This window comes from Octopus sinensis, linkage group LG12 (genome assembly GCF_006345805.1).
Source record: "Octopus sinensis linkage group LG12, ASM634580v1, whole genome shotgun sequence".
Lineage (NCBI taxonomy): Eukaryota > Metazoa > Mollusca > Cephalopoda > Octopoda > Octopodidae > Octopus > Octopus sinensis.
Genome location: NC_043008.1, coordinates 35,617,087 through 35,642,963, shown reverse-complemented (window position 1 = coordinate 35,642,963; position 25,877 = coordinate 35,617,087). Strand labels below are relative to the sequence as shown.

At 37.2% G+C, this 25,877-nt stretch overlaps 1 protein-coding gene across 14 annotated transcripts in view; it reads left to right on the top strand.

Annotated features, from left to right (window-relative positions):
* LOC115218049 (serine/threonine-protein phosphatase 6 regulatory ankyrin repeat subunit C) overlaps positions 1 to 25,877 on the top strand; it is a 212,739-nt gene that overhangs the window by 178,142 nt on the left and 8,720 nt on the right. For 13 of the 14 annotated variants that reach the window (XM_036507863.1, XM_036507867.1, XM_029787810.2 and 10 more), the window contains one exon: positions 10,038 to 10,923. The exons of the other annotated variant lie outside the window; for it this stretch is intronic. In XM_036507863.1, coding sequence (XP_036363756.1) covers positions 10,038 to 10,905 — 868 coding nt within the window. In that variant the 3' untranslated portion in view covers positions 10,906 to 10,923. Of the gene's footprint in view, positions 1 to 10,037; positions 10,924 to 25,877 lie in introns of those variants that run through there. 14 annotated transcript variants of the gene reach the window in all.

Below are 25,877 nucleotides of genomic sequence, written 5' to 3'. Positions count from 1 at the left end.
AATTTCAGGCCTTGTGCCTAGAGTAGAAAATGATTGCTCATTGGACAGAGCAGGTTATTGCTGCTTTCTATGTGACCTAATTAGAGGGTGGTGGGGTGTGTGTGACCCAATTAGTCATGGAGTACATGTAGTGAAAGTAGGCAAGCTAATAAGTACTGGGGTGGTTATTTTCAAAATAAGTGACCTAATTAATTATGAAGTTGTTATTAAGTGGATGATCTAATTAGTGATGGGGTGGTGGTAATGTAGGTAATTTAGTTAATTATGGGTGGTGGAGGCGTGGATGTGTGTTAAGAAGTTTGCTTCCTAATGGGTTCTGGGTTCAGTCTCACTGCATGGTACCTTGGGCAAGTGTCTTCTTCTACAGCCCCAGATCAACCAAAGCCTTGCGAGTGGATTTGGCAGATAGAAACTGAAAGAAGCCCATTGTGTGTATATATATATATATATTATATATATATCTGTAATGTATGTCAGCCTGCCTGTGATCCTACAACTCTTCATGGATGCACAGGAACTGTGTGTGGATCAGGGTCCGGCCGATAGAGAAGCAGACCCTTTCTTCTCATAAGTGGATGATATAAAGTCAACAGTAAGGATATCTGTTCAGATGCCTAATGCCTTGAGAGTCCCTACAAGGAGAATTGATGGCTCTTATTACCAAGGTGATTGAATCAGCTGTGGGTGGGGGTAGTTGTTTCCAATGATAGTGTTGAGAGGGAAAGTGGAAAATGTAGAAAATGTTGAAGGAGTTGTTGTTTCTGCTGTAAACTAAAGGTTTCTCACAAAGAGGAAAGGATAATATGTATGATGTTAATGTATGAAATGGAATGTTGTGTGATAGTGAAAAATGGGCTTTGAATGTAGAAGATCAGTGAAAGCTAGAAAGAAATGAAGCAGACATGTTCCCCTGGATGGGTTATGCTTGTGTGTCTGAATAAAAGCACAAAAGGGTTAAGAGAAAAAATGGGTAACAGAGGAATCAGATGTATAATACTTAAGTGTTGGCAGAAACGTTAGCATGCCTGGCGAAATGCTTAGTGGTATTTCATCTGTCTTTACATTCTGAGTTAAAATTTCACTGAGGTCGACTTTGCCTTTCGTTCTTTCGAGGTCAATAAATTATGTACCAGTTGCATACTGGGGTCGATCTAATTGACTGGTCCCCTCCCCCAAAATTTCAGGCCTTGTGCCTAGAGTAGAAAATGATTGCTCATTGGACAGAGCAGGTTATTGCTGCTTTCTATGTGACCTAATTAGAGGGTGGTGGGGTGTGTGTGACCCAATTAGTCATGGAGTACATGTAGTGAAAGTAGGCAAGCTAATAAGTACTGGGGTGGTTATTTTCAAAATAAGTGACCTAATTAATTATGAAGTTGTTATTAAGTGGATGATCTAATTAGTGATGGGGTGGTGGTAATGTAGGTAATTTAGTTAATTATGGGTGGTGGAGGCGTGGATGTGTGTTAAGAAGTTTGCTTCCTAATGGGTTCTGGGTTCAGTCTCACTGCATGGTACCTTGGGCAAGTGTCTTCTTCTACAGCCCCAGATCAACCAAAGCCTTGCGAGTGGATTTGGCAGATAGAAACTGAAAGAAGCCCATTGTGTGTATATATATATATATATGTAAATGTCTGTGTGTTTTATTGTTTCCTTGTCTTGAAATAGCATGATACTTGTAAAAGACTGTCTCTGTCGTGTGAGCAGCACCCTTCATTCCCAGTGTTCCATGTAAACACATGTAGTAATGGGAGAAATATTACCTTACCTGGAAACTTGTAGGTAGGTGTTGGTAACAGGAAGAGTATTCTGCTGCAGCAAAATCCAGCTTAACTGAACTCCATCCAAGCCTGCAAGCATAGAAGTATGAATGTCAAAATGATGATGACGATGATGATGATGATGGTGATGGTGATGGTGATTGTAGTGAAAACAGGTGACCTAATTAATCATGAAGGTGGCGGTGATATGAAAGTAGGTGACCTAAATAATCATAGATTTGATGCGACTGTGTGACATGTTGGGTTATGTGACACACTGTGCCACACTGATTCTGTTTGAGGATTATGGCAAAGGCTTGTGTGCGTGTGTGGAATATTTAATTATAAAGCAATTTAATGAATAGGTTGGTCAGTTAATTAAACAACTGGACGCTCATACGTTGGTCTTGACAGGTGAGTTCATCATCATCATCATCATCATCATCATCATCATCATCATCATCCATCATCATCATCATCATCATCACCATCATCACCATCATCATCATCATCATCATCACCACCACCACCACCACCACCACCACCACCACCACCACCACCACCACCATCATCATCATCATCATCATTTTATGGTTCACTTCTCCATGCTTGCTTGGTTCAGCTGGAGTTCATTGAGGCAGATTTTCTACACCTGGATGGCCTTCCTGTTGCCAACTCTCATTTGTTTGCAAGCAGTGTAATATTTTCCTATGGCTGGACATGTTTCCATGGATGGTTAGAAACGAACAACAATGCTTCTATGATGTTTAATGCACATTTCCAACTTTCATGTGATGTCAAGACAAAGACACACAAAGCCACACACATAACATTTCTATCAATATATATATATATATATATATATGTATGTGTGTGTGTGTATACACATACACATAGAATATGCATACATACACAGGTATATTTACATATCTATGTCTATATCAAAATACACACATGTGCACACACTTGTATATACACATGCACACATATATACACACCTGCACACTTATTCATCTATTGATACAGATGTAGATTGAGGGACACTTTCTGCATATGTATGATAAATAACATGCACGAATGTATATATATATAAATATATATATATATATATATATAAATATAAAACATGTGTAATGTATTTTTATCTGTAAATGTGTGATATGCGCAATACATTATATGTATATGTATGTGTGTGTGTGGTGTGTGTGTATGTGTGTGTGTGTGTGTGTGTATGCATACTTGTATATAATGAATTGTGTACATCCAACATATATATATATATATCTATATATAGAGAGAGTGTATATTTTGCTTAAATACCCTTATGTATGTATGTATGTTTGTAAATACATATACATATATAGTGCAACAGATATACTCTCATGTATGTATACATCTATGAGTGTGTGTGTGTGTGTGTGTATGCTTACATCTATTTGTACAAATGTATAATAATACAATTTACAAATGTAAATATGTACACACACACACACACACACACACACACAACACACACATACACACAGAGAGTGAGTCTGACGTACGTTCATAATAATTTCATTATATATATTCTTCGAGCAGTATTAATTTCGTATCAGAAGATTGACATCAGAAAAGGTGAGGCAGAATAAACAGCCAAATGCCTGGCTGAGAATATTTCCACATAATAACAAGAAACAGAACAGCAAACAGCAAACTGATTATACATGGTCTCAATCAAACATACAACATATGTTTGGCCATTTTCCATATTACAGCTGCTAGCTTAGCCATACCTTTATATACATACTCACATACTTACATACTTACATACATACATACATACATACATACATACTGTATGTGTGTGTTTTACAGTGTTGGCTTTTTTTATGGTTAGTTTAGTTTTTGTTTATTTTTTTTTACTTTGTGACTTTTTTTTATATTATTCCCTCCATTTTGTGTCCATTGGCTGTCAATTCATGACGATCATTACGACGACGACAATGACGATGATGACGACGACAATGATGGCGATGATGACGACGTTGGCAATGACGGTGAGAATGACAATGTTGATGAATTACTATGATGTCTGGACATGATGCTGATGGTGATGATGATAATGACTCTGAGGCTACTGCTGCTGAGGCTACTACTACTACTACTACTACTACTACTACTACCACCACCACCACCAGCAGCACCACCACCGCTACAACCACCACCACCACTACTACTACTACAACTACTACCACCACCATGACCACTATTACTTCTACCACCACCACCATCACCACCCACCACTACTACTACTACCACCACTACTGTTGCTGAGGGTGCTGCTGTTGCTGCTGCTGTGACTACTACAACTACTACTACTGCTGCTACTACTACTATTAAAAATGATGGGGCTGGTACTGTTAGTTTTTGTGGGGATGGTAATGATGGCGATGATGATGATGGTAGTGGTGTTGGTAGTGGTGGTAGTGGTCATGGCCATGGTGATGTGAACGATGATGAAGGTTTTTTTTCTTATTATTGTAGTAATTCTGTTCTTCCTAGTTACATGGACATGCAAACAAATAACAAAAAAAAACAAGAAACAAGTAACAAACAAAATAGAAAACAAACAATGCAAACACTTACAGACAAAATTACAGAAATACTAATAATAATAATAATAATAATAATGATGATGATAATAAAAAATAATGATAATAATGATGATGATAATAATAATAATAATAATAATAATAATAATGATGATAATAAAAATAATGATAATAATGATAATAAAAATAATGATAATAATAATAATAATAATAATAATAAAATAATGATAATAAAAATAATGATAATAATAATAATAATAATGATAATAATAATAATAATAATAATAATAATGATAATAATAATAAAAATAATGATAATAATAATAATAATAATGATAATAATAATAATAATGATAATAATGATAATAATAATAATAATAATGATGATAATAAAAATAATGATAATAATAATAATAATAATAATAATAATGATAATAATATATGTTATAATGCTAATAGTAATTTCATTTTGCTGGACATTGTATTGCAAATGTGTCACCTTTTCCCTTCATTTCAATCTGACTGCAACCACAGTAAATACTACATGTGTCTGATTGTAAAAGGTTTGTATGGTAATAATAAAAATAATAATAATAATAATAATAATGATAATAATAATAATAGTTGTTGTTGTTGTTGTTGTTGTTGTTATTAATGGTGGTGGTAGTAGCTTTATCCTCATTGTGGTTGATAGTATTGTTACTGTTGTTTTATTCATTTCATTTTCTCTGCCACTGTTGGGAAATGGCAATGTCTGCCAGCGTTTGCTCCAATGTGTGTGTATGTGTACACACACACACACACACACACCCACACACAAACACACAAACACACACACACACATGTGCACGCGCACGCATATATCTTGACAATTTTCTTTTGGTCTAATTCAAAGCTTTCATTTGGCTTAAAATATTCATTTGTTCAGTTGGTATTTTATTCTTGTCTTTGATATTCCCGACCATTTTTATGCCTGCAACAGTGTTTAGTCATATATCTTATATGTTATGAGTTCAAATCCTGCCGAGGTCAACTTTGCCTTTCATAACTCCAGGCTTGATCAAACAAAGTATGTGTTGTGATGTTTGTATGTTGCATTGGCGGCATAATTCTTGTATCATGTCTTTTGGTATATTTCATGGGGATTTCAATTCCTTGATAGTTCTATTTCTAATTCTTTAAATTTGTGCATATGTAAGTTCAATGTTTCATCTTTTATCTTTTACTTGTTTCATTCTTTGGACTGTGGCCATGCTAGAGCATCACCTCGAAGAGTCTGGTTCAAACAAATCAATCTCTGTACTTATTTTTTTTAAAAGTCTGGTACTTATTCTTATTTCTTTACTGCCCACAATGGGCTACACACAGAGGGGGACAAACAAGGACAGACAAAGGGATTAAGTCGATTATATCGACCCCAGTGCGTAACTGGTACTTATTTAATTGACCCCGAAAGGATGAAAGGCAAAGTCGACCTTGGCAGAATTTGAACTCAGAACGTAGCGGTAGACGAAATACCGCTAACCATTTCATCCACCGTGCTAATGTTTCTGCCAGCTCACTGCCTGGTACTTATTCTGTATAAGTATGGTACTTATTCTGTTAATCTCTTTTTGTTGAACTACTAAGTTATGGTAATATTAACAAACCAACATTGGTTTTCAAGCAGTGGTGAGGGGAAATGCAAGGACACACACATACACATGTATACATTTGTTGGGCTTCTTTCAGTTTCTGTCTGTCAAGTATACGCACTAGGTTTTGGTCACCCTGAGTCCATAGTACCCAGTGTGCTGTTCAGTGGAACTGAACCCAAGACTACATGCTTGGGAAGCAACTTTCTTACCACATAGTCATGCCTGCACCTATTAATGTATGTATATTGGTTCTTCTTTAAGTAATTGTCTTCATCTATCTACATCACATGACCAAACCAACATAATCTCCTCCTTTGGACACAGCATATAATTCCTCTTATGCTCAGCTTCTCTCTCGATACACCAGTGCTCTGTCACCCATGCACACTAACATGACACATCCAGTGGAGCATACCTGCTTTGTTCCTTTCCAACCATTGCATGTCCTCTGCATTCAGGACCCATGTCTCACTACCATGTAGCATTGCAGTTGATACACATACATCATACAATCTTCCCTTCACTTGCAGAGAGAGGTCTTTGGTTGCCAACAGAAGTAAAAGTTCTCTGAACTTACTCCATCATGTTCTCTGATTGTTTATTTTTAGAATGAAATTGTCAGTTAGGTATGAGAGATCAGATCTGGCTGGTTTGAACATAAAAGAGATAGAATATTTGGGCTGAATATGGTTGGTTTAAATGCTCAAAGATAAAGTCTGCTACCTATGTATTAATATATTTCACTCTATAAGCATAAATATATATCCAATGTAAGTAATATTCATTATTCTTAATAAAGAAATAACCATTCTTGAGAAATCTTATATAGTGATAGCACATCTTCTTTCATAATGGTAGGCACAGGTGTGGATGTATGGTAAGAAGCTTGCTTTCCAACCACATGGTTCCAGGTTCAGTCTCACTGCATGGTTCATTGGGCAAGTGCTTTCTACTATAGCCTCAGACTGATCAAATCCTTGTGAGTAGATTTGGTAGACAGAAACTAAAAGAAGCCTGTTGTATATATATATATATATATATATATATATATATAATATCAGCGGTGGTGCCCCAGCATGGCCGCGGCCTTCGGGCTAAAACATTTTTAAGGATTTAAGAGTAAAAAAAAGACAAGAAAAAAACAACAAAGTAAGCATGCGGTACATGAAAAGTATTAATAAGACACTCTGAGAAGGAAAGAAAGGGGTATTATATGTTTCAAGCAAAGCTCTTCTTCAGAAACAGGAGACAGAGGAAAGTCCAAGAGAAAAGGAAGATGGACGAAAAAAATTGTCAACAGTCCACGTGGTTACATAATCAGTTTCCATCTACCAAATCGACTCACAAGGCTTTGGTTGGCCCAAGGCTATAGTAGAAGACACTTACCCAAGGTGTCATGCAGTGGGACTGAACCCAGAACCATGTGGTTGGTAAGCAAGCTACTTACCACACAGCCACTCCTTATGGAATTGTTGATGTGCAATTACTACTGGAGATGGTTGCAATTAAAAAAAGAATTGTTTGGATTGGGAGATAGGTGAAATCAGTGAAGCTGCTGCATCTGTTGGTGATGAAAGACTTTGCCTCCTGTACAGGAAAAAACTAAAACCAACAACAAAACAAATGAAAATCTATCAAAAACATATATAAAAGTGTGATGCTACAAGAATGTGACAGAACATGGACATTGAATGCAAATCTGTGGAAGATGGAAACTAATTCATGCAAGCATGCATGATCTGTAAGATATCTGTCATTAACTTAGAAAACAGAGTGAGCATAATTCAACTAAAGCTGCATTAGACAATATACACACACTAGTCAGCATAGTGGGATGTTTACGTGATTTGAATAGATAATGAGTGTAAGGTGAAAAATGTAGCATTTGTTGATACTAAAATATAGTAACAGAAGGGGAAAACTGGGGAAGACATACTAGGGAGACTGAGGTCAGCTCTTATGAGTTTTACAGACGAAGTAACAGTTGACCTCTGAGAGTTGTCGACCTTTACAACCAACGCTAGCATTGGTGAATATGTGTGTATGTGCATGTGTGTGTATGCATATGTGTGTGTGTGTGTGTGTATGTGTGTGTGTGTGTGTGTGTGTGTGTAAATAGGTGAAGGCATAGCTTTGGAGCTAAGAAGTTTGCTTCCCAACAATGTGGCCTTGGGCTTAGTTTTGCTGCATCGTCTTGCGCAAGTGCCTTCTATTACAGCCCTTGGTCAACTAAAGCTTTGTCAGTGGATTTGGTAGATGGAAACTGAAAGAAGCCCATCATGTGTGTGTTTGTGGTGTGTGTCTGTATGTCTTTGTGTTAGTCCTCCCACCACTAATTGACAGCTTTGTTTTGTTTTTGTGTCCATCGCCACAAAATTAGCAAGTTGAGCAAAAAGGGTGGATTGAATAAGTACCAGACTTTTAAAAAAAGCAAGTTCTGGGGTTGATTTGATTATGGCAAGTTAAGAAACTGGCTCAATTGTCTGATCTATTAACTGGAAAAAGGATCTAGATGTAAAACAGTGGTTCCCAATTTTGTAAATATCCAAATCTTTCTTATTTCTTTATTGCCCACATGGGGCTAAACATAGAGGGGACAAACAAGGACAGACAATGGGATTAAGTTGATTATATCGACCCCAGTGCATAACTGGTACTTATTTAATCGACCCCGAAAGGGTGAAAGGCAAAGTCAACCTCAGCGGAACTTGAACTCAAAACGTAAAGACAGACGAAATACCTATTTCTTTACTACCCACAAGGAGCTAAACACAGAGGGGACAAACAAGGACAGACAAAGGGATTAAGTCAATTACATCGACCCCAGTGCATAACTGGTACTTAATTTATCGACCCCAAAAGAATGAAAGGCAAAGTCGACCTCAGCGGAATTTAAACTCAGAATGTAACGGCAGACGAAATACTGCTAGGCATTTCACCGGGTGTGCTAATGTTTCTGCCATCTTGCTGCCTTATCTAAATCTTTCTAAAACCATCCTACCCTATATTATTGTCATGGAAATAATGAATATAAAACACAGTTGTTCAACTATGAAGTTTCAATACACCCATGCACATGCATGTGTGTTTGCATGCACATGCGCCCCCCCCCCCACTGCTGCTGTATTTTTATTAGATATGTCTGTTTTATGACAATATGTACAATGTTTTTTTTTTTATGACATCACACTATTTCTGTGATGAAGAATTGAATTTATAAACTCTATATAAAAAAGAATTCAGATATTCTTACCTGCACACAAAATCATAAATATTAGCTCCTGGTAGAAAAGAATTTAGGTTCCCTGGTAAATGGTGCAAAATTAGAATTATAAAGATGCTTCTTATTGCAGTGATAAGCCCCAAATCAACCAGCTGGATTGCTGCTTTCACAAAATAAGGAATGAGACATTAAACTTTCATTTTTATTAAGCAACCAGATGAGAAAAACTGCATTTGCAGCCAACTGAGGTCTTTCCAGATAGAAGAACAGAAATAACTGAGTCTGATTCTTTAAAAATTTAGTTTGTATTGTAAGTTTGTATTCCAAATAGGTTTTCAAAATGTATTACAATTCTATGGATAAAGGATTTGAATGGTATCCAGTCCTATGGTATTTAGTACTATGATAGGAGAAAACAAGCTGGCTATGACAAGGGTCTTTTCATGGTTTAGTGAAAAATTGGTAGAGCAGAACCTGCGACTTTTTTGATAGAAAGTGAGGAAGATCTCAATATTCTCAGACTTGGTTCAAATTCTAGTAACTGAGTGGATTCTGTTAAAACCACCCAAAGTGTACCAGGTGGTAGTGTTAAATTAGAGATGGTTCTTGATCAATAAATTTAGAAGAATCTGGAATATTTTAGCAGAGACGGAAAAGACAGAGGTTCTATTTAGAATAAAAAGGTTAAAAAATAATCTGACCTTGGTTAGAAGGGCTCATATTCCAACTAGTTTTGTAATTAGTATTATTTTGTGTATATAAGAAACAATTTGTTTTGCTATGTTATGTTAATCTTAATACGTATTTGTTCTTCTTTCCACAGTAAATGGTGCGTAATTCCAATGGCATTCACTGTGAACTTTGACCGGGATGGTCAAATGTCTCAGGCAATATCCAGTAATGATCTACACACTGTACAGCAACTGATCAGCAGTGGAATGAGTGTCAATTCAGTCGTCCACAACCCAGACAAGCAAGAGAACACTACGATTCTAGCAGGAGCTTGTTATGCTGGTAATCTGGATATCGTTGATTATCTTCTGAAGGCTGGTGCTTATATCAACCACAAGGATCCTTGTTATGGCCGCACACCACTTCATTGGGCATGTATTGGTCGTCAGGAAAATGTTACCTTATACCTGATAAAAAACAAAGCTGATGTGAATTGTGTTGACCGGGACAATGTTACACCAATTATAACTGCTTCAATGGTTGGCTGTCAGAATATTATTACTAGTTTGCTCAATAATGGAGCAAATCCTTGCGCAGTGGACAGGTTGCGAGCTTCAGCTATTCATTATGCAACTTTCTATGGACATTCAGAAGTTATTTCTACTCTCATAAAGAGTGGCTGTAATTCTAATAACCATGTTATTTTTGGACAAGGAACACCATTAGCTAATTTGGTACATATTAAAGACCAAGAAAACTGCAAACTTCTCCTGGAAAGTGGTTACAATTTAGATAATGAGGAATGGCTCTCGGATTTTCAGAGACATCAATCTATGTCAAACAGTATTGGTTCAAATTCTACCATTAAAACCATTCTTACTTGGTTGCAAACACCACGATCTCTAGAATCTTATTGTCGTATTGTTATACGGAAATGTATGCAAGGGGTTTATTTACAGAATAGAGTAAGCAACTTACCAGTTCCATTAACCATAAAAAACTATCTGTTATTCCTTTAAACAGTGACTTCAAAACTATTTTCTGTATGCTTTTTAGCTTTTTATTTTATAAATGCAAGCGTGGACTTTTGGTGCCAGCAAAAATGTCTTTTTTGTTGTCATAACAATCCAAACATCGAGAAAAGAATCAGAATTGATAACAGGTTATTTTTTAATGTTTTATGGCTACAAGATATGATGTGGGTCATTGTGAGTTGGTGCTTAGCTCTGATTGCATGGTGTGGAATAAATTAGAATTAAAATGTAGAATGCCAAGTAATATTTTCAGATGCTTTGGTACCTATCCCCAAATGTTAGAGAAGTCAGATGATGAGAAATGATGTCTTTTACCTCAAAAACACAATGAAATATTTTGAAATGGATTTAGACTTGTGAATCATTCGAATATTTTGTACTCAACACCCCATTATCAAATATATGAATTAGACAGAGATTAGAATTAAAATACAATAAAACTATCAAAGTATGATCAAATATATTTAATTATTTAGCAAATGCAATGGTAGCTTGTGTCTTTAATGTGTCCGTATATATATATATATAAAATTGTTTTTCAGAATGAGATAAGAAAACCAAGGCTGTGATGATTTTAGAACATTTATAAATAGAAGGTCTTACAGCTGTTTCCAGGGTATTTATTATATCCCTTCATCGGAAACGATGTGAGAAAATGGTTATGCAATAGTTAATTTAGATAAGATACAAAATAGAGAGTGAAGTGGAGGAATGAAAATAGATGTGAGGTATGCAGGGATATTGCGTTTGTAGATCCATTAATTAGGCAGAATGGTATACATATAAGATTCCAATACCTTACTCACAAGGTGTGTGTATATATGTATTGCTATATTATTATTAATAATACAACTGAATATTCTGACAACCAATTTATCAATTAGTTCCATACCAGGAGTTAAAAAAATCCTAGTAATCATCAGAAAAAGCTGACCCCATGCATTACCGTACCATCCAACCGTTTTCTGATGATTGCTGGGATTTTTCTCAAATCTTGGTATGAAACCAATTGGCAAAATGGCTGATATAAGTATATAGTATCGTGTTTTATTAATAATGATAATATACCCATTTCATTAAGCAATACACAAGTGCCTGTTTTTGTGGACTTGTGTGTTTTTAGACAGTGTATTAGCTATAGATATGTAACATCTAGTTACTTAACTCTGTGTGTGTGTGTGTGTGTGTGTGAACATGATTGAATGTATTGTTGTTTTATATACAACAGTAGTATGCCAACATGGTTATACAGCCCACGGGCTGAAACCAATAAAGTAATAATAAAAAGCATTACATTTAATAAATGTGTTTATTTATAAAATGTGTTTTAACACGTAAATGCATTCAAGCTTATAAGTAATAGTTAATATGTTTACAGAGTCATGTTTTTGTTTTGTTTTGTTTTGTTTTTTAAACCAACTGCTTGGAAAAAAAAATCCCCATCTTATGCTGTTTTGCAATGGCCTATGTATGTAACAGTTTAAACAAATACCATCTTTACCATGGAGTGATATTGAATACAAAGTCTTTCATATACACAACATTTGTATTGGTTGTATGATAATTGGCTGTTAAACAATGGAATAATGGAATGAAGTTTGGACATAATCTATTGTAGACATCAGATTTATAGATTTATATTATTTATATTATATAATTCTTAACACAACTGACTGGAAAATAAATGTATGTATTTATATGTATGTATGTATGTATGTATGTATGTATGTATGTATGTATGTATGTATGTATGTATGTATGTATGTATGTATGTATGCATATGTATTTATATATGTATGTACATATATTTATGTAAAATATGTGTTTATGTATGTAATATGTGTATATATATATATAGATATGTGTATATTATATATATATATATATATATATATATATGTAATATGTGTGTGTGTGTTTGTGTGTGTGTGTGTGTGTGTGTGTACAGAGTGCTCTGGTTAAATTTGACAGCACGAAGAAAGAAAACACAAGATTCCATCCAAAAATAAAAGTATTTAAAAAATCAAAAACTACTAACTAGGTTATGGCTAGAGGTAACGGTTTACTCAAAGTAGCTGCCGTCAGCTTCCACCACGGCCTCAAGACAGCTTTGGAACTTGGTGTGTGCGTTCCTCACTGTGTCCCTGTGAAGATCTTCAAACACCTCCTTGACCTTGTCCACCCGCTCGGCCTTGGAGTTGCAGGCAGGGCAGTTAGTTCTTTTGTTAATTGTGCCATGCACATAGTAAGCCATGAGATTACGATTGGGGGAATTAGACGGCCAGAAATTAGGGTTGCTGAAATCGTAAAAATTCACCGACGACCACTACTGACTACAGAGGTGTGCTAAGGAGCCAAATCTCGTTACACAAATGAACCTCTAGCCAGCAACCCTGGATTGGCCACAGTCTCCAGTAGCTTCACATAACCGTCTGAATTGAGCCTAAAGACCTGTTCATCAGGTGTTGAGTGAATTTCAGTGTGCAGACGCAGTTGGAACGCCTGCTGTGTCCTTTGCTGATGGACACGGTTTCATAGTCTTTGTTGCAACTGTCCATAACATGTCTTACATCCTTTTGCAGTGTTCACAGAGCTTTGAGCAGCAGTCATGATATTGGCATTTTGACACGAATCATCATGATACAACTAACTCTTTTCCAATATTCAGATGGCTTCAAGTCCTCCATGTCAGCTAACTTTTTCTCGACTAGAACTTTAATCTTTATGCTTTCTCACACCATCGGCTCTTCTCTAATAAAAAAAGGTAACAAAAATTGTCAAATCTACCCCGAACACCCTGTATATATATATATATATATATATTATATATATATATATATATATATATATATATATATATATATATATATGTATGTATGTATGTATGTATTATGTATGTATGTATGTATGTATGTATGTATGTATGTATGTATGTATGTATGTATGTATAACAAACAGGAAAATGGATAATCGATAAGGATATCATTATCGATAGATTGTGTTTTATTTCTAGCTTACTCGATACCCACCGAGAAGCAGACTTGATTTATTATTCAGTATTAGAATGAAAGTGGAGGCGCAATGGCCCAGTGGTTAGGGCAGCGGACTCGCGGTTTCGATTTCCAGACCGGGCGTTGTGTGTGTTTTTTGAACGAAAACACCTAAAGCTCCACGAGGCTCCGGCAGGGGTTGGGGGTGGCGACCCCTGTTGTACTCTTTTGACCCAACTTTCTCTCACTCTCTCTTCCTGTTTCTTGAGTTACGCTGCGATGCACCGGCGTCCCGTCCAGCTGGGGGGAACACATACGCCACAGAAACCGGGAAACCGGGTCCATGAGCCTGGCTAGGCTTGAAAAGGGCGCATAAGTAAATAAATTAGAATCAAAGGTTTTTTAATGCATGAATGAAACTCTTTCCAAGTGATGCCACCAATTTTTACCTTTTGTTTTTAGGAAATATCTGATTCCAATACGTTTAGTTTTTCCCGTAAAAATAAAATCCCTGGACCAACATTTGAGGAAGCTGCATTATTTCTTTGTGGATCAGTATTTCGTCACTTATTATTGTATGTAACTGTTTCTCGAGTGCATTCTCTTCATGATGTAAAGATGAAAATAATTGATAAACGCTCTCAAGAAAAACGAGGTGACAAGTGTATAATAAAACAGATAGTTTTTAAAGATGTTCTCTCCTAAAACTACTTTGCGGAATTGACACTATTCTAACAATAAAATGTTACGAAAAACATACTTTCCAAAAAAATTGTACATTTCATGATTCTCTATAAACTTCCACAATCTCGTAGTTTTCAAAATTATTGTAGAATTTCCGTGGGTATTTCTTATATTTATATTAAGATAAGTATGTTTGTGTACACACAAACACACGTATGCATATCAGGCACATACGTTTTGACATCGTTCTATACTGGTGTTGATTCTTTCTCTAAGCCTTTCAGTCTATTTCTGTTTCGTTTTTCCTTCTGAAAGAAATTACTCTGCTCTGACTTGGAGAGAAAGGCTGTATGTCACAGTGGCGTATCTATGACTTACTTCATGGCTCTGTTTAATCCAACCATCTGGATTTTGTTTACTTTTAGTCGAATCTACTCTGTTACAAGCACTTGAGCCAGGTCTTCATTCTGTAGATAACTTTGCTAATTCTACTCACCAGTTTCGATGGCCCTAAGAAGATTTATGTGGGCTGTGCTCCCTCCTCTAATTAAGCGTTAATAAAATAGTGATTTAGCCAGAGTTGGCGATCGAAATCGACTCATGGAATTAATTTTATGTAGACTTTACTTCAGTGCTTTTGTTGCTGGACTTTTACAGATAACAGCAGGAATTAATGTAGTATCGAGTATATAGAGAATAAATAGTGTAGATTTTAAACATATTCACTCTGCTTTGATTGATATCACGTCGATTGAACTGGAAAAGTAAAGAAGAAAAAGAAAAGGTATTAATAAAATTATTTTTGTGTTTCCGAAGTAGAAAGCTCTCCTGGAATTAAGTGCGAACAATTATTCGGCATCTCAATATGATAAAGATATTTGTCTTTGAAATCAGATTTATCTCCAGAGCTAGTTTATGAGAATTATTAAATGTTGCATTTGTTGCATTAGAATCTCTGTTGCATCTCAGTAGCGTGCGGTCTATTCTATTCATTCGGTGCCGCATGATTCCTCCAATTTCCTGATATACTTGAGATGTAAATGGACAATTGTCCGCTAGCAATTCTCAGTCACAATTGAAACCTATTACATGGCTGGACTGGCTTTCTTCGAATTGTGGGTCATTGATTTATGACATCACAGATACTCTATATTGATATTTGATTCCTGTTTTCTTCTATAAGAAATAACGTCTATGAATGAAATAATGTTTCTATTTGAAAATGCTATTTAGTTTTAAGACTACTTTTTCTAAACGTTCCTTTTCAGTGCGGCTTGCATCTTTGAATGGAATTTATTGAATATTCTTTGTTGAACGATTTATTATCGCCCTGATTGACGTAATAATCAAACGGCGCTGCCCCTTTTATTCATTCAATAAGCAAACTGCTGCGTTTAAGCTTGTTCTGTTCCTCTCTGTAAGCTGAAGAATAATTGATGATTTTAGCGGATAATTCAGTCAGTAAAATCACAAGGGGTTTCGCATGGTTATTTTAGCGAAAAGTTAAAACGTGTTCCTTCGATGTATTCCATACAGAGAAAAAATAATTGTCAAAGAAAAATTTCCGTGGATCCCAACTCTAAGAAGAGTGAATTGTACAAACTGTTTATTGCGAGTTCTGAGGGTTGAAAGATAGTCGGGGTGACGAAGGTGGAGAGACTGGTATATAGTGTGAAATTGGATGGAAAAATATGGAAGGTGGATAGTTGAGACGAGGAAAGGCGGTTGTAGTAGAGGTGGAATTGACAGAGAGAAGAAAAAGTGTGTCGGTGAAATAGAGGAAGAATGTCTTTGTTTCAGGTTTGGTCTCTTGGTTGTTTGTACCTGTAACTTCAGTACAGTTTCAGATTTGTGAGCATTAACATGGGTCATTGTAAAAGGTCAATAATTAGTAGGGACTAAGGTATTTTCTGGCTCTATGGACGCAGTATGGTCGAATAGTTAAGAAGTTCGCCTCTCAATCACGAAGTTACGTGTTCGATCTTACCGCGTAGCTGCTTGAGGAGCATATCTGTAACCTTGGGTTTAACTTAAGAATTGTGAGTGAAACTCTGTGGATGCCTGTCGAATATATTGTATTAGTTTCATTACACTGTGCCGTTCTGATTCTGCTTGAGAATTAATAGTACATAGGTCTGTGGAAAGGTCAACCACTGAATGCGTTAGTTCAATGAACAGGTAGTTCAGTCGATCGAACAATCGATTACTCATCATTGTAATTGACAGATCGACCTTCATTTATTTTCTGGCTTCTGAAAGAATTCGGTTCTGAATGATGCAGTTTTAGCAATGCTATATTTACAAAATTGTCATAAGAGATTGATATAAATTGTAAGGCTTAGAATTTGTAGCGATTTTAAGAGTTTTAGTTGGATAGTGTGCATAGAGGCAGCAGTGTGATACGGTTTCTTTGATTTATGTAATTATCGTGCCTTCGGAATATTAAAGGAGACAAGGTTGCCAAATTCGCATTGAAGATATTTTTTTGAGGTCTTTGTTCATGGAAGCTGCAAAAGTCTAGCACTAGGCCTTTGGTTAAGGAAGGTAGAAGGGTGTTGTATGGAAGTTGCATCGACGGTGTATATTAGAAATCGCAGCGAGTAATGTAACAGAGAAAGAATACAGGAGAGATATAACCAAGCTCCGGAGGTACACTGAAGAAACTATTAGAAATTACAGGTGAGCAACTCAAGATGATGAATGAAATGAAACCGTTTCTTCAGGTTTGAGATGTTGAAGTAAGAACTGGTTGGTCAGTTACCTGAAACTTATTAGAGAGAGAGAGAGAGAGAGTCACGCCTTAAGGCGCTTCATTAGACCGATGGAAGTTCTAATAGGAAAATAATTTCAAGGGTTTCTTTTCAAACAAAGCCCTCAGAATTACTTTTTGCCTTCAGATAAAAGTTAATTTGGAGGCATAGTTTTTTTTTTGTTTATTCAGGAGAAGGAAGGGTAGTGTCCTTGATCTATTATTTTTCCAGGGCTTCCAAGACTAGTTGAGAAACGGGAGGAAATCCTCAAAGAACTGGGCTGAATTCTTGCAATAAAGTAAACTCAAGGACTAGCCAATGGTATTAAACCAAGCGACAGACTAAATTTGCTCTCTTCCTAATAACTGACAATTCAAAGAACTGAACAACGTAACGCATCGCCATCCTCCGTTCTAACAATCTAACTATTTCATTGGCCTCGAAAGGATGAAAGGCAAAGTTAATTTCGGCGGATCTGAAAACAACGCAATGAGTCAGAACAAATATCGCCATACATTTTGCTTGATGCTCTGACGACTCTGCCAATTCATCACCTGTTTGAGCGGAATGGAAAAGACACCGTCGAGACCGGTTGGTTTGCGGGATGGATCAACAGCGGAGTTTTCGCTGTCGGGACTGGAATTAGTCGGATGAAACAAGGCATATTCGAAGGAGCTCCAAACGCATATTGTGCAGAGTTAAGAAAAGTGAAGCGAGCAGTAATTGTTGAGGCTCTTTTAAAAGTAAGATTGACGTTTGTAGAACTTTCTGGTTGTAGGTGCAGGAATCGCTGTGTGGTAAGAAGCTTGCTTCTCAACCACATGGTTTCGGTTTCAGTATCACTACGCGGCACCTTGGGCAAGTGTCGTCTATCTCATAGCCACGGAACGACCAAAGCCTTGTGAGTGGATTTGGTAGACGGAAACTGAAAAAAGCCCGTCGTGTACATATATATATATATATATATATATATATAAACTTAGATAAACTTAGATATGTTTCGACCAGAGATTGGTCCAGGCCATGTCTAACTTAATAGCACCACCTGATAGGATTATTCGGATCCTGTTTAAGTCAAGTTTTGTTCAAGTAGTGAGTTCTTGTTGGGTGAGTTGTATCCAATTATGGGTGGCTTATCTGGTATTCTTTGAAGGAATCTATCCAGACTCTGTTTGAAGTTGATGGGATCCTTTTCCTCTTTGATCTCCCTCGGGACAATGTTAAATAGGGCAGGGCCTGTTGAGGAAAAGAAATTATGTTGCAGTGTACATGTATGTTGTGATCTTGAATTTGGCAGGGGACGTATAGCCCGTGGTCCAAGTCTTGGATGAACCTTGAAGCTAATGTTTAGGTCATTTGGGCAAAGTTGGCGGTATATTTTCCACATCGTACAAATGATGTACCGCTCACGGTGACGCTGGAGGGAGTAAAGTTTCAAGGCTTTAAGGCGATCCCAATAATCGAGAGCAGCCATGCCTTCAATTTGTTTAGTGAGAGCCCTCTGGGGTGACTCAATTCTGGAGATGTTTTGTCTTGTGTGAGGAGACCACAGTGGGCAGCAGTATTCAAGGTGTGGCCGTACAAAGGAGGAAAAAAGTGGTATGATGACACCTTGTTCTCTGGACCGGAAAGTTCTTAAGATCCAGGAACTCATCCTACGAGCTATATCGACCTTCTTGTTGATGTGTGCACTCCAACTGAGATCGTCATCAACAATTACAACCAGGTCTCTGATATTGTTAGAGGCTGTGAGCGGTTCCCCTGAAGGAAGAGAGTATGGTTGTTTTAGTGAGGAATTTCTTCCAAAATGCATCTGCTCAAATTTTCCCTCATTCAGTTGCATTTTGTTTCTGTCTGCCCATTGACTCACAGCATATAGATCAGACTGGAGATGAGTTCGGTCTGCTTCTTCATTGACGATTTGCTGGAGCTTAGTGTCATCAGCGAATATTTTCACTTTGCAGTGATGTACGACACTGGAAAGGTCGTTTACGTAAATTATGAAGAGTAGCGGACCCAAAACAGTTCCCTGGGGAACACCGCTGGTGACTTTTGCTGGGTTTGAGTGGACTCCATCAACTACAACATGTTGTGTTCTATTCGCCAGGAAATACTGAATCCAGCGTAGAACTTTTCCACGGATTGCAACATTTGCCAATTTTGAGAGTAGGATGTTATGGTCTACCCTGTCGAACGCTTTACTGAAGTCAAGATATATGACGTCAGAGTTCGAACCTGTTCCCAAGGCTTTGAGTACATCTTCAATGTGGTGTAAGAGCTGTGTTAGACAGTCCCTGCCACAGCGAAAGCCATGCTGATTTGAATTTAGGAGTTTGTGGGTCTCCAGGAAGTCAGCTATCCTTGATCTTAACACTCTTTCAAACACTTTAATGATGTGGGAGGTGAGTGAGATTGGGCGATAGTTGACTGCGAGGGATCTGTTTCCCTGTTTGAAAACCGGGATGACCGACTGGGATAGAAACTGTTTCGGTATATAACCTGCGTCTAACGAGTTTCTCCAGAGGTTGGTCAGAGGGACTGCAAGTTGATATCTACATTCCTTCAGGAGACTAGCGGGAAATCTATCAGGGCCTACAGCAGAGTAATGTTTGACCTCATTTATTGCTGCTACGATGTCGGTGGCAGTGAAGGTTATGTCTGCGATTTTGTGTTGGGAGTCAACTTCGTTCGTTTCCCTCACATCAGTATCAGTGGGAACACTGAAGACAGAGCAGTATTGTTTCTGCAGTATTTCTGCCATTTCTTTAGCATCGTGTTGGGGAATGCCGTTATCATCAATCAATGGCCCAATGGGTGAGACAGTGGTTCTATGCTTATTTGCAAAAGAATAGAACACTTTTGGGTTCTGTTTGATGTTTTTGATTACCCATTGTTCCTCCACAGCTCTTTGATTTTCAATGGAGGTTTTCATGTTAGTCTGCAGATGAAGTTTTTCCAGCTCTAGTCTTTTCATTGTTGTTGAATGTGGATGTTGTGTGTGGGAATATTTTAATTGGTTGATTTTTTTGTTGAGTCTTTTGATGCGCCTGATGAGTGTTTTTTTCTTTTTAGGGAGCCGGTTTCTGTTTGTGTTAGTAGATTTCTTGGGAGCGTGTTTAGAGCATGTATAGGTGACAATGGTTTCAAAGTGCTGCCACGCGGTCTCAATATGAGGGGAATTGAGAGTAAAAGACCAGTCGATGGAAGACAGATCCTTTCTGATTGTTCCCCAGTCCGCTTTGTGGAAGTTTATGTTGTCAAATGGGTGCCATGGAGTGGGATTGGCTGGTTTGGTTTTTATATGTCGGGAATTAAGATTGCAGAGTACCATGTCGTGGTCTGAGAGGAGAGTTTTTTCGACTGAAATGCTGTGAACGTAGCTAGAGTGATTGGTCAATACCAGATCCAAGATCGTTTTATTCTGTCTCGTTGGTTCAAGCACTAGCTGAGTCAGGAAATACTCATCCATCAGATTAAAGAGCAGTTCTGCTGCTGCCCTATCTGATGTAGAGCACTTGCCTAACTTCGGAGTATTTGTGGGCCAGTTCACATGAGGGAGGTTAAAATCACCCATATATATATAAACGTTACTTATGTGGTTCACCAGGACAGATTAAAAAACAAACTGTTTTAAACATTAAAGAATATAGAAAAATCATTGCTTATATTGTTTTATTACAAGTAAGGGTTGAGTTCAAATTCCGCCGTGGTCGACTTTGTCTTTCATCCTTTCGGGGTTGATAAAATAAGTATGTACCGAGATCGATGTAATCGAATTTTTTCTACCCTCAAAAACTGTTGGTCTTCTGCCAAAATTTGAAACCATTAATGGTGCGTGGCCAAGTGCTTAGGAGTTGTGGGTTCAATTCCTACAACACACAGCGCGTTGTGTCTTTGTTATAGGCAAATACAGTCAGCTGCCTCATGTACCATGTTTTCGCTAATCATTTTCAATGCCTGTGTAGTCGCGAGCGGACAAAGGCATTCTCTTGGACCCCTTACTCTGAACTCAACGAAACATTCAGAATATGAGGAAGGGAGAGGGAGGGATAGAGGAAGAGAGGAAGAGAAGAAGCTGCAATCAGCCCTCGGCTGATATTCGTTAACAGTCGAGTAGACTAGAGCAACTTGATATAAAGTGTCTTGTTCAAAGAGAAAAAGGTTTCTCTTTTTGAGTAAGACTAAAGACTTTCTTCCTCGTTGCTCCAGCTGTCACACCCTGGATGTTCTGCTGTGTTACTTGCAGTGGGGCTGAGAGAGTATGTATATCTATTTACGACTACATAGGCCCCTTAAATAATTAGTGAAAGCATGGTACCTAAAATGATCGACTACACTTGCCTGTAACAAAATTCTGAATAAGATAAATGCTCAATGATTAGTATGAACATGGACATTACTGTCTCGAGTCACCAGACTCATGAAGCCAGTCAGCCGGTTTCTATTGCGTATATGTGACCGAAATCGTTGCAGGATCACTCATTTACCGCTGGGTGGGCTGGAGCAACGGGAAACGAAGTGTTTTTGCTCCAGAACACAACACAACGCCCGTTCCAGGAATTGAAACATCGATCTTGCGCACAACCACTTGGCCACGTGCCTTCACAAACGTTTATATGGATTTTTGAAAGCTTTCAGTTATATGCTTTAAAATTTAGCTTTGTACCTACACACACACATGTATGTATGTATGTATGTGTGTGTATATATATATATATATTATATATATATATATATGTGCATTTTTCTCGCGTACGCGTAGTATCGATCGCAACAGCTGATCTACTTGCGCGTACAAATGTACGTTCCCACGGCTTTATCGATCGCATTCTCACCTGGAATCGATTTTGTAATTTTTTCAAGACTTATACACGCCCTGATACCGTCGGTATCTACATATCAAATTTGAGTGCAATTGGATGGAGGATGCCCGAGATCCTCGAAGACACACAGACAGAACGGATTTTATATAATATATATATGTATCCATATATCCTTTGCAACACACCACTATATCGTAGCGTAAGGCTTGAGAATCACTTAACCGATTTGGAAGCGGACAGTTCTGGAAGGATTAGCTTTTGTATCAATGTTTCTAAGCTCTCTCATCTTTATCCATTAAATATGGCAGATTAAGCTGTGGCCTTTTAATTAATGAAAGAGAAATAAACAATGAGATTAATCTTAATTTTCTGACCATTACTTTAAGAAGTTAACTATATTAATCTTGTTGTATTGATTGCATATGAAGCTTCAGTTTAAGACTGGTTAATTAAAGCTGATTCGGTAATAATTGATTTAAATTACTGAGTCTAATCATCACATTTGGCTTTACAAGTAGTTCTTCAGCTTGGTTAGCCACGGATTCGCAGCAGCAAAAATACACCTTGAACACACACACCGCTAAGTAACATGCAACGCAATTTAAAGAAGAAAAAAATGATAAGTCGGAAATACAGTCACGTTGAATAGTTGTGTTTCCGGTTTACGTTTAGTTGACAAAATGGAAACCTCGTTGAATGATCAAATCAAATAGTTGTATGTCGAAGGTATTGGAGTGATTGGAAGAAAAACCTTTTGGAAACAGGGAGATATGTAACTTCTAGTTTAAACATAATTCTTCATAAGTAAATGTAGATAAAAACATCAATTTAGAATAAGGTTCTTTGAAAATATGGCGAAGTACAAGTACGTTTAGATAAGAAAATTTGAAGGAAATAATAACATAAAATAAAATATAAAGTGAGAGAATAAGAATCCTTCAGAAACGAAATAGAAGGAAATAAAATAACGATTTGTATTGATAGATTGATGTTTTAGTAGAATGAAAGAATCATTAGAAAGTTCGGTGTAAAACTACTGAAGCCGTATATAGTGAATTGAATAGAAATAAAAGAAAGCTAAACAGAACAACAAAATGCGTAAGTGTGTGTAATACATACAATGAATAGACATGCCTAAAGATGTGTAGGGTTTCGTATTGATGCAATGTATACATTTACGCACACATTCCTACCCCCTGTATATATATACATACATAATACACACACATAAATATGTATGTATGTAAATAGATATATATATATATATGGTATATATGCACACACACACATATATATGTATGCATATATACATACAAGTACACACTCACACACAAATATATGTATGCATGTATACATACAAGCACTCTCTCTCTCTCTCTCTCTCTCACACACACATACACATTAAAGCCGAAAAAACACTTTACAAACTGTTTCTCAGTGAAGACCACAAATCTAATATTAGCAGAAATCTTAAATGCAGATTAATTAATCCAGCTAAAATAGAGATAGGAATAATTAGCAAAAATATTTTAGATTCCATTCTACATACAAGTGGTGTTCATTAAAGGACCCCTGACCCCCTTATTGCAGAAAAGGAACTTGTACTGGTATAATCACATATGTCTCTACATGTCACATTGTAAATTGCAGTATTCCACTAGTATTCGTTTGTCCTTTATGGCTGCTGAAGTGGACTAAGGTGCTATAACGGAGGCAGTTGAATGCAGATCAGTGATCAGGTTCTTATATTTGAAACGTTGTACACCAAAAGAGACTTTCGATGAGATGAAAGAAGTTTATGGTGACAATGCACCATCATACAACGTAGTCAAGCACTGTCATCGCCAGTTCAAATGTGGTCGGACATCGGCGGAAACTGCTCCTATTCCTAGACCACATTCCTCCATTGATGGCGACACCATCCACAAAGTGGAAACCGCCATTTTAGAGGATCGCGACATAACTATTCGACAACTAGCCCAAGAAGTGAAGATAAGTGTAGAGTCCATGGAAAAAATAATTCACGATTATTTGCACATGCGTAAGTTGTCTGCGAAATGGATTCTCCGGATGCTCACACCCTTTCAGAAGCAGGAACGAGTCAATTGCTCCCAGGTTCTTTTGGCAATGTGCCAAGAAAGTGAGGAGGACTTTTTCGGCAGACTTATCACACAGGATGAAACATGGGTCCAGCACTGTGATCCTGAGACTAAAGTCCAGTCGAAGCAATGGAAGCATGATAATTCACCACCTCCAAACAAGGTTCGTGTCCAACTCTCATCAGGCAAGGTGATGCTCACAGTCTTTTGGGACCAGCGCGGAGTAGTGATGATGGATTTTCCGGCGAAGGGTACTACAGTTAACAAGGGATATTATGCTTCTCTGCTGCAGAAATTGCGGGACGCCATCAAAGCAGAGAAACGAGGCCTGCTGACCAAAGGAGTCCGCCTTCTCCAAGACAACGCCCCAGTTCGCAATGGGCATGTTGTCCAGATGAAAGCAAACTCCTGCGTCTATGAAATCCTTCCTCATTATCCTTTCTCTCCTGACTTAGCACCATCTGAATTCCACCACTTTTCTATCATGAAGTCTTTTTTGAAGGAGAAGCACTTTTCTTATGATGATGAGGTAAAGTCTTGGTTCCAGACGCAACCTACCGACTTCTACTGACGAGATCTTCACAGTTGCATAAAGCGATGTGAGAAGTGTGTCACTATTGGTGGTGGCTGTGTAGAAAAGGACTAATAATTGTGTCAAGTTTTTATTTATCTCAGTCCTTGGGAAGTGGTTCAGAGGAAATCTTAATGAACACCTCCCGTAAAATGAGTGGTGGTATTGAATTAGCTCCTTAGGATAACTGTTAGTCTGTCGTAGACTGATTTAAAAAATATTAATGATTAGCACAACTGTAAGTTCACTCTGTTTAATATCGTGGACTTTTACCCGTCTATAAAAATATCTTTTCTTCTTGGGGCACTAGATGTTGCTAAGGAATATATACACATTAGCAACTCTGATATCAACATTATTCTGCAATGTAAATTATGCAATATATATATATATATATATATATTGCATAATTTACATTTAAAATTCCCTTTCTTAAAAACAGGTCAATACAAGGATGATGGCCTTATAGTCACTCGTAACGTGAATGGCCCTGAACTCGACGGCCTTAGGAAGAATCTTATATTCTTCTAAGGAATGGGTTTAAAAATCACAGCTGACACAAACCTTAGTAGCGTAAACTTTTTAGATATTAACTCAGATTTAGGATCAAATAATTGTAAACCTTTCGTAAGTTTATGAAAGTCTAGTCTACATTAAGAAAGAGTCTAATCACCCACCTTGTATTCTCAAAAACATGCTAATACAGGAAAGCGCATTTCCTCATTGACTTCGGACAAGGCAGCCTTTAACGATGCCTTCTCCTATTATAATGATGCACTGCGTAATAACAGGTTTTCAGAGAAGATCTTCTTCGGTATTCGAGTACTATTTCTTCCATCTTGTTTTGCATCTATGCGCTAACGCGTGTGTATATAAAGACATATGTGTGCATGTGTGTGCGTGTGTGTATTCATATGCATATACAAGTATGTGCATATACATACATATATAAATATGTCTGCATGTATATATATATACACACACACACATACACTCACACACACACACACGACAATATTATGTAAACATGTGGACGTATA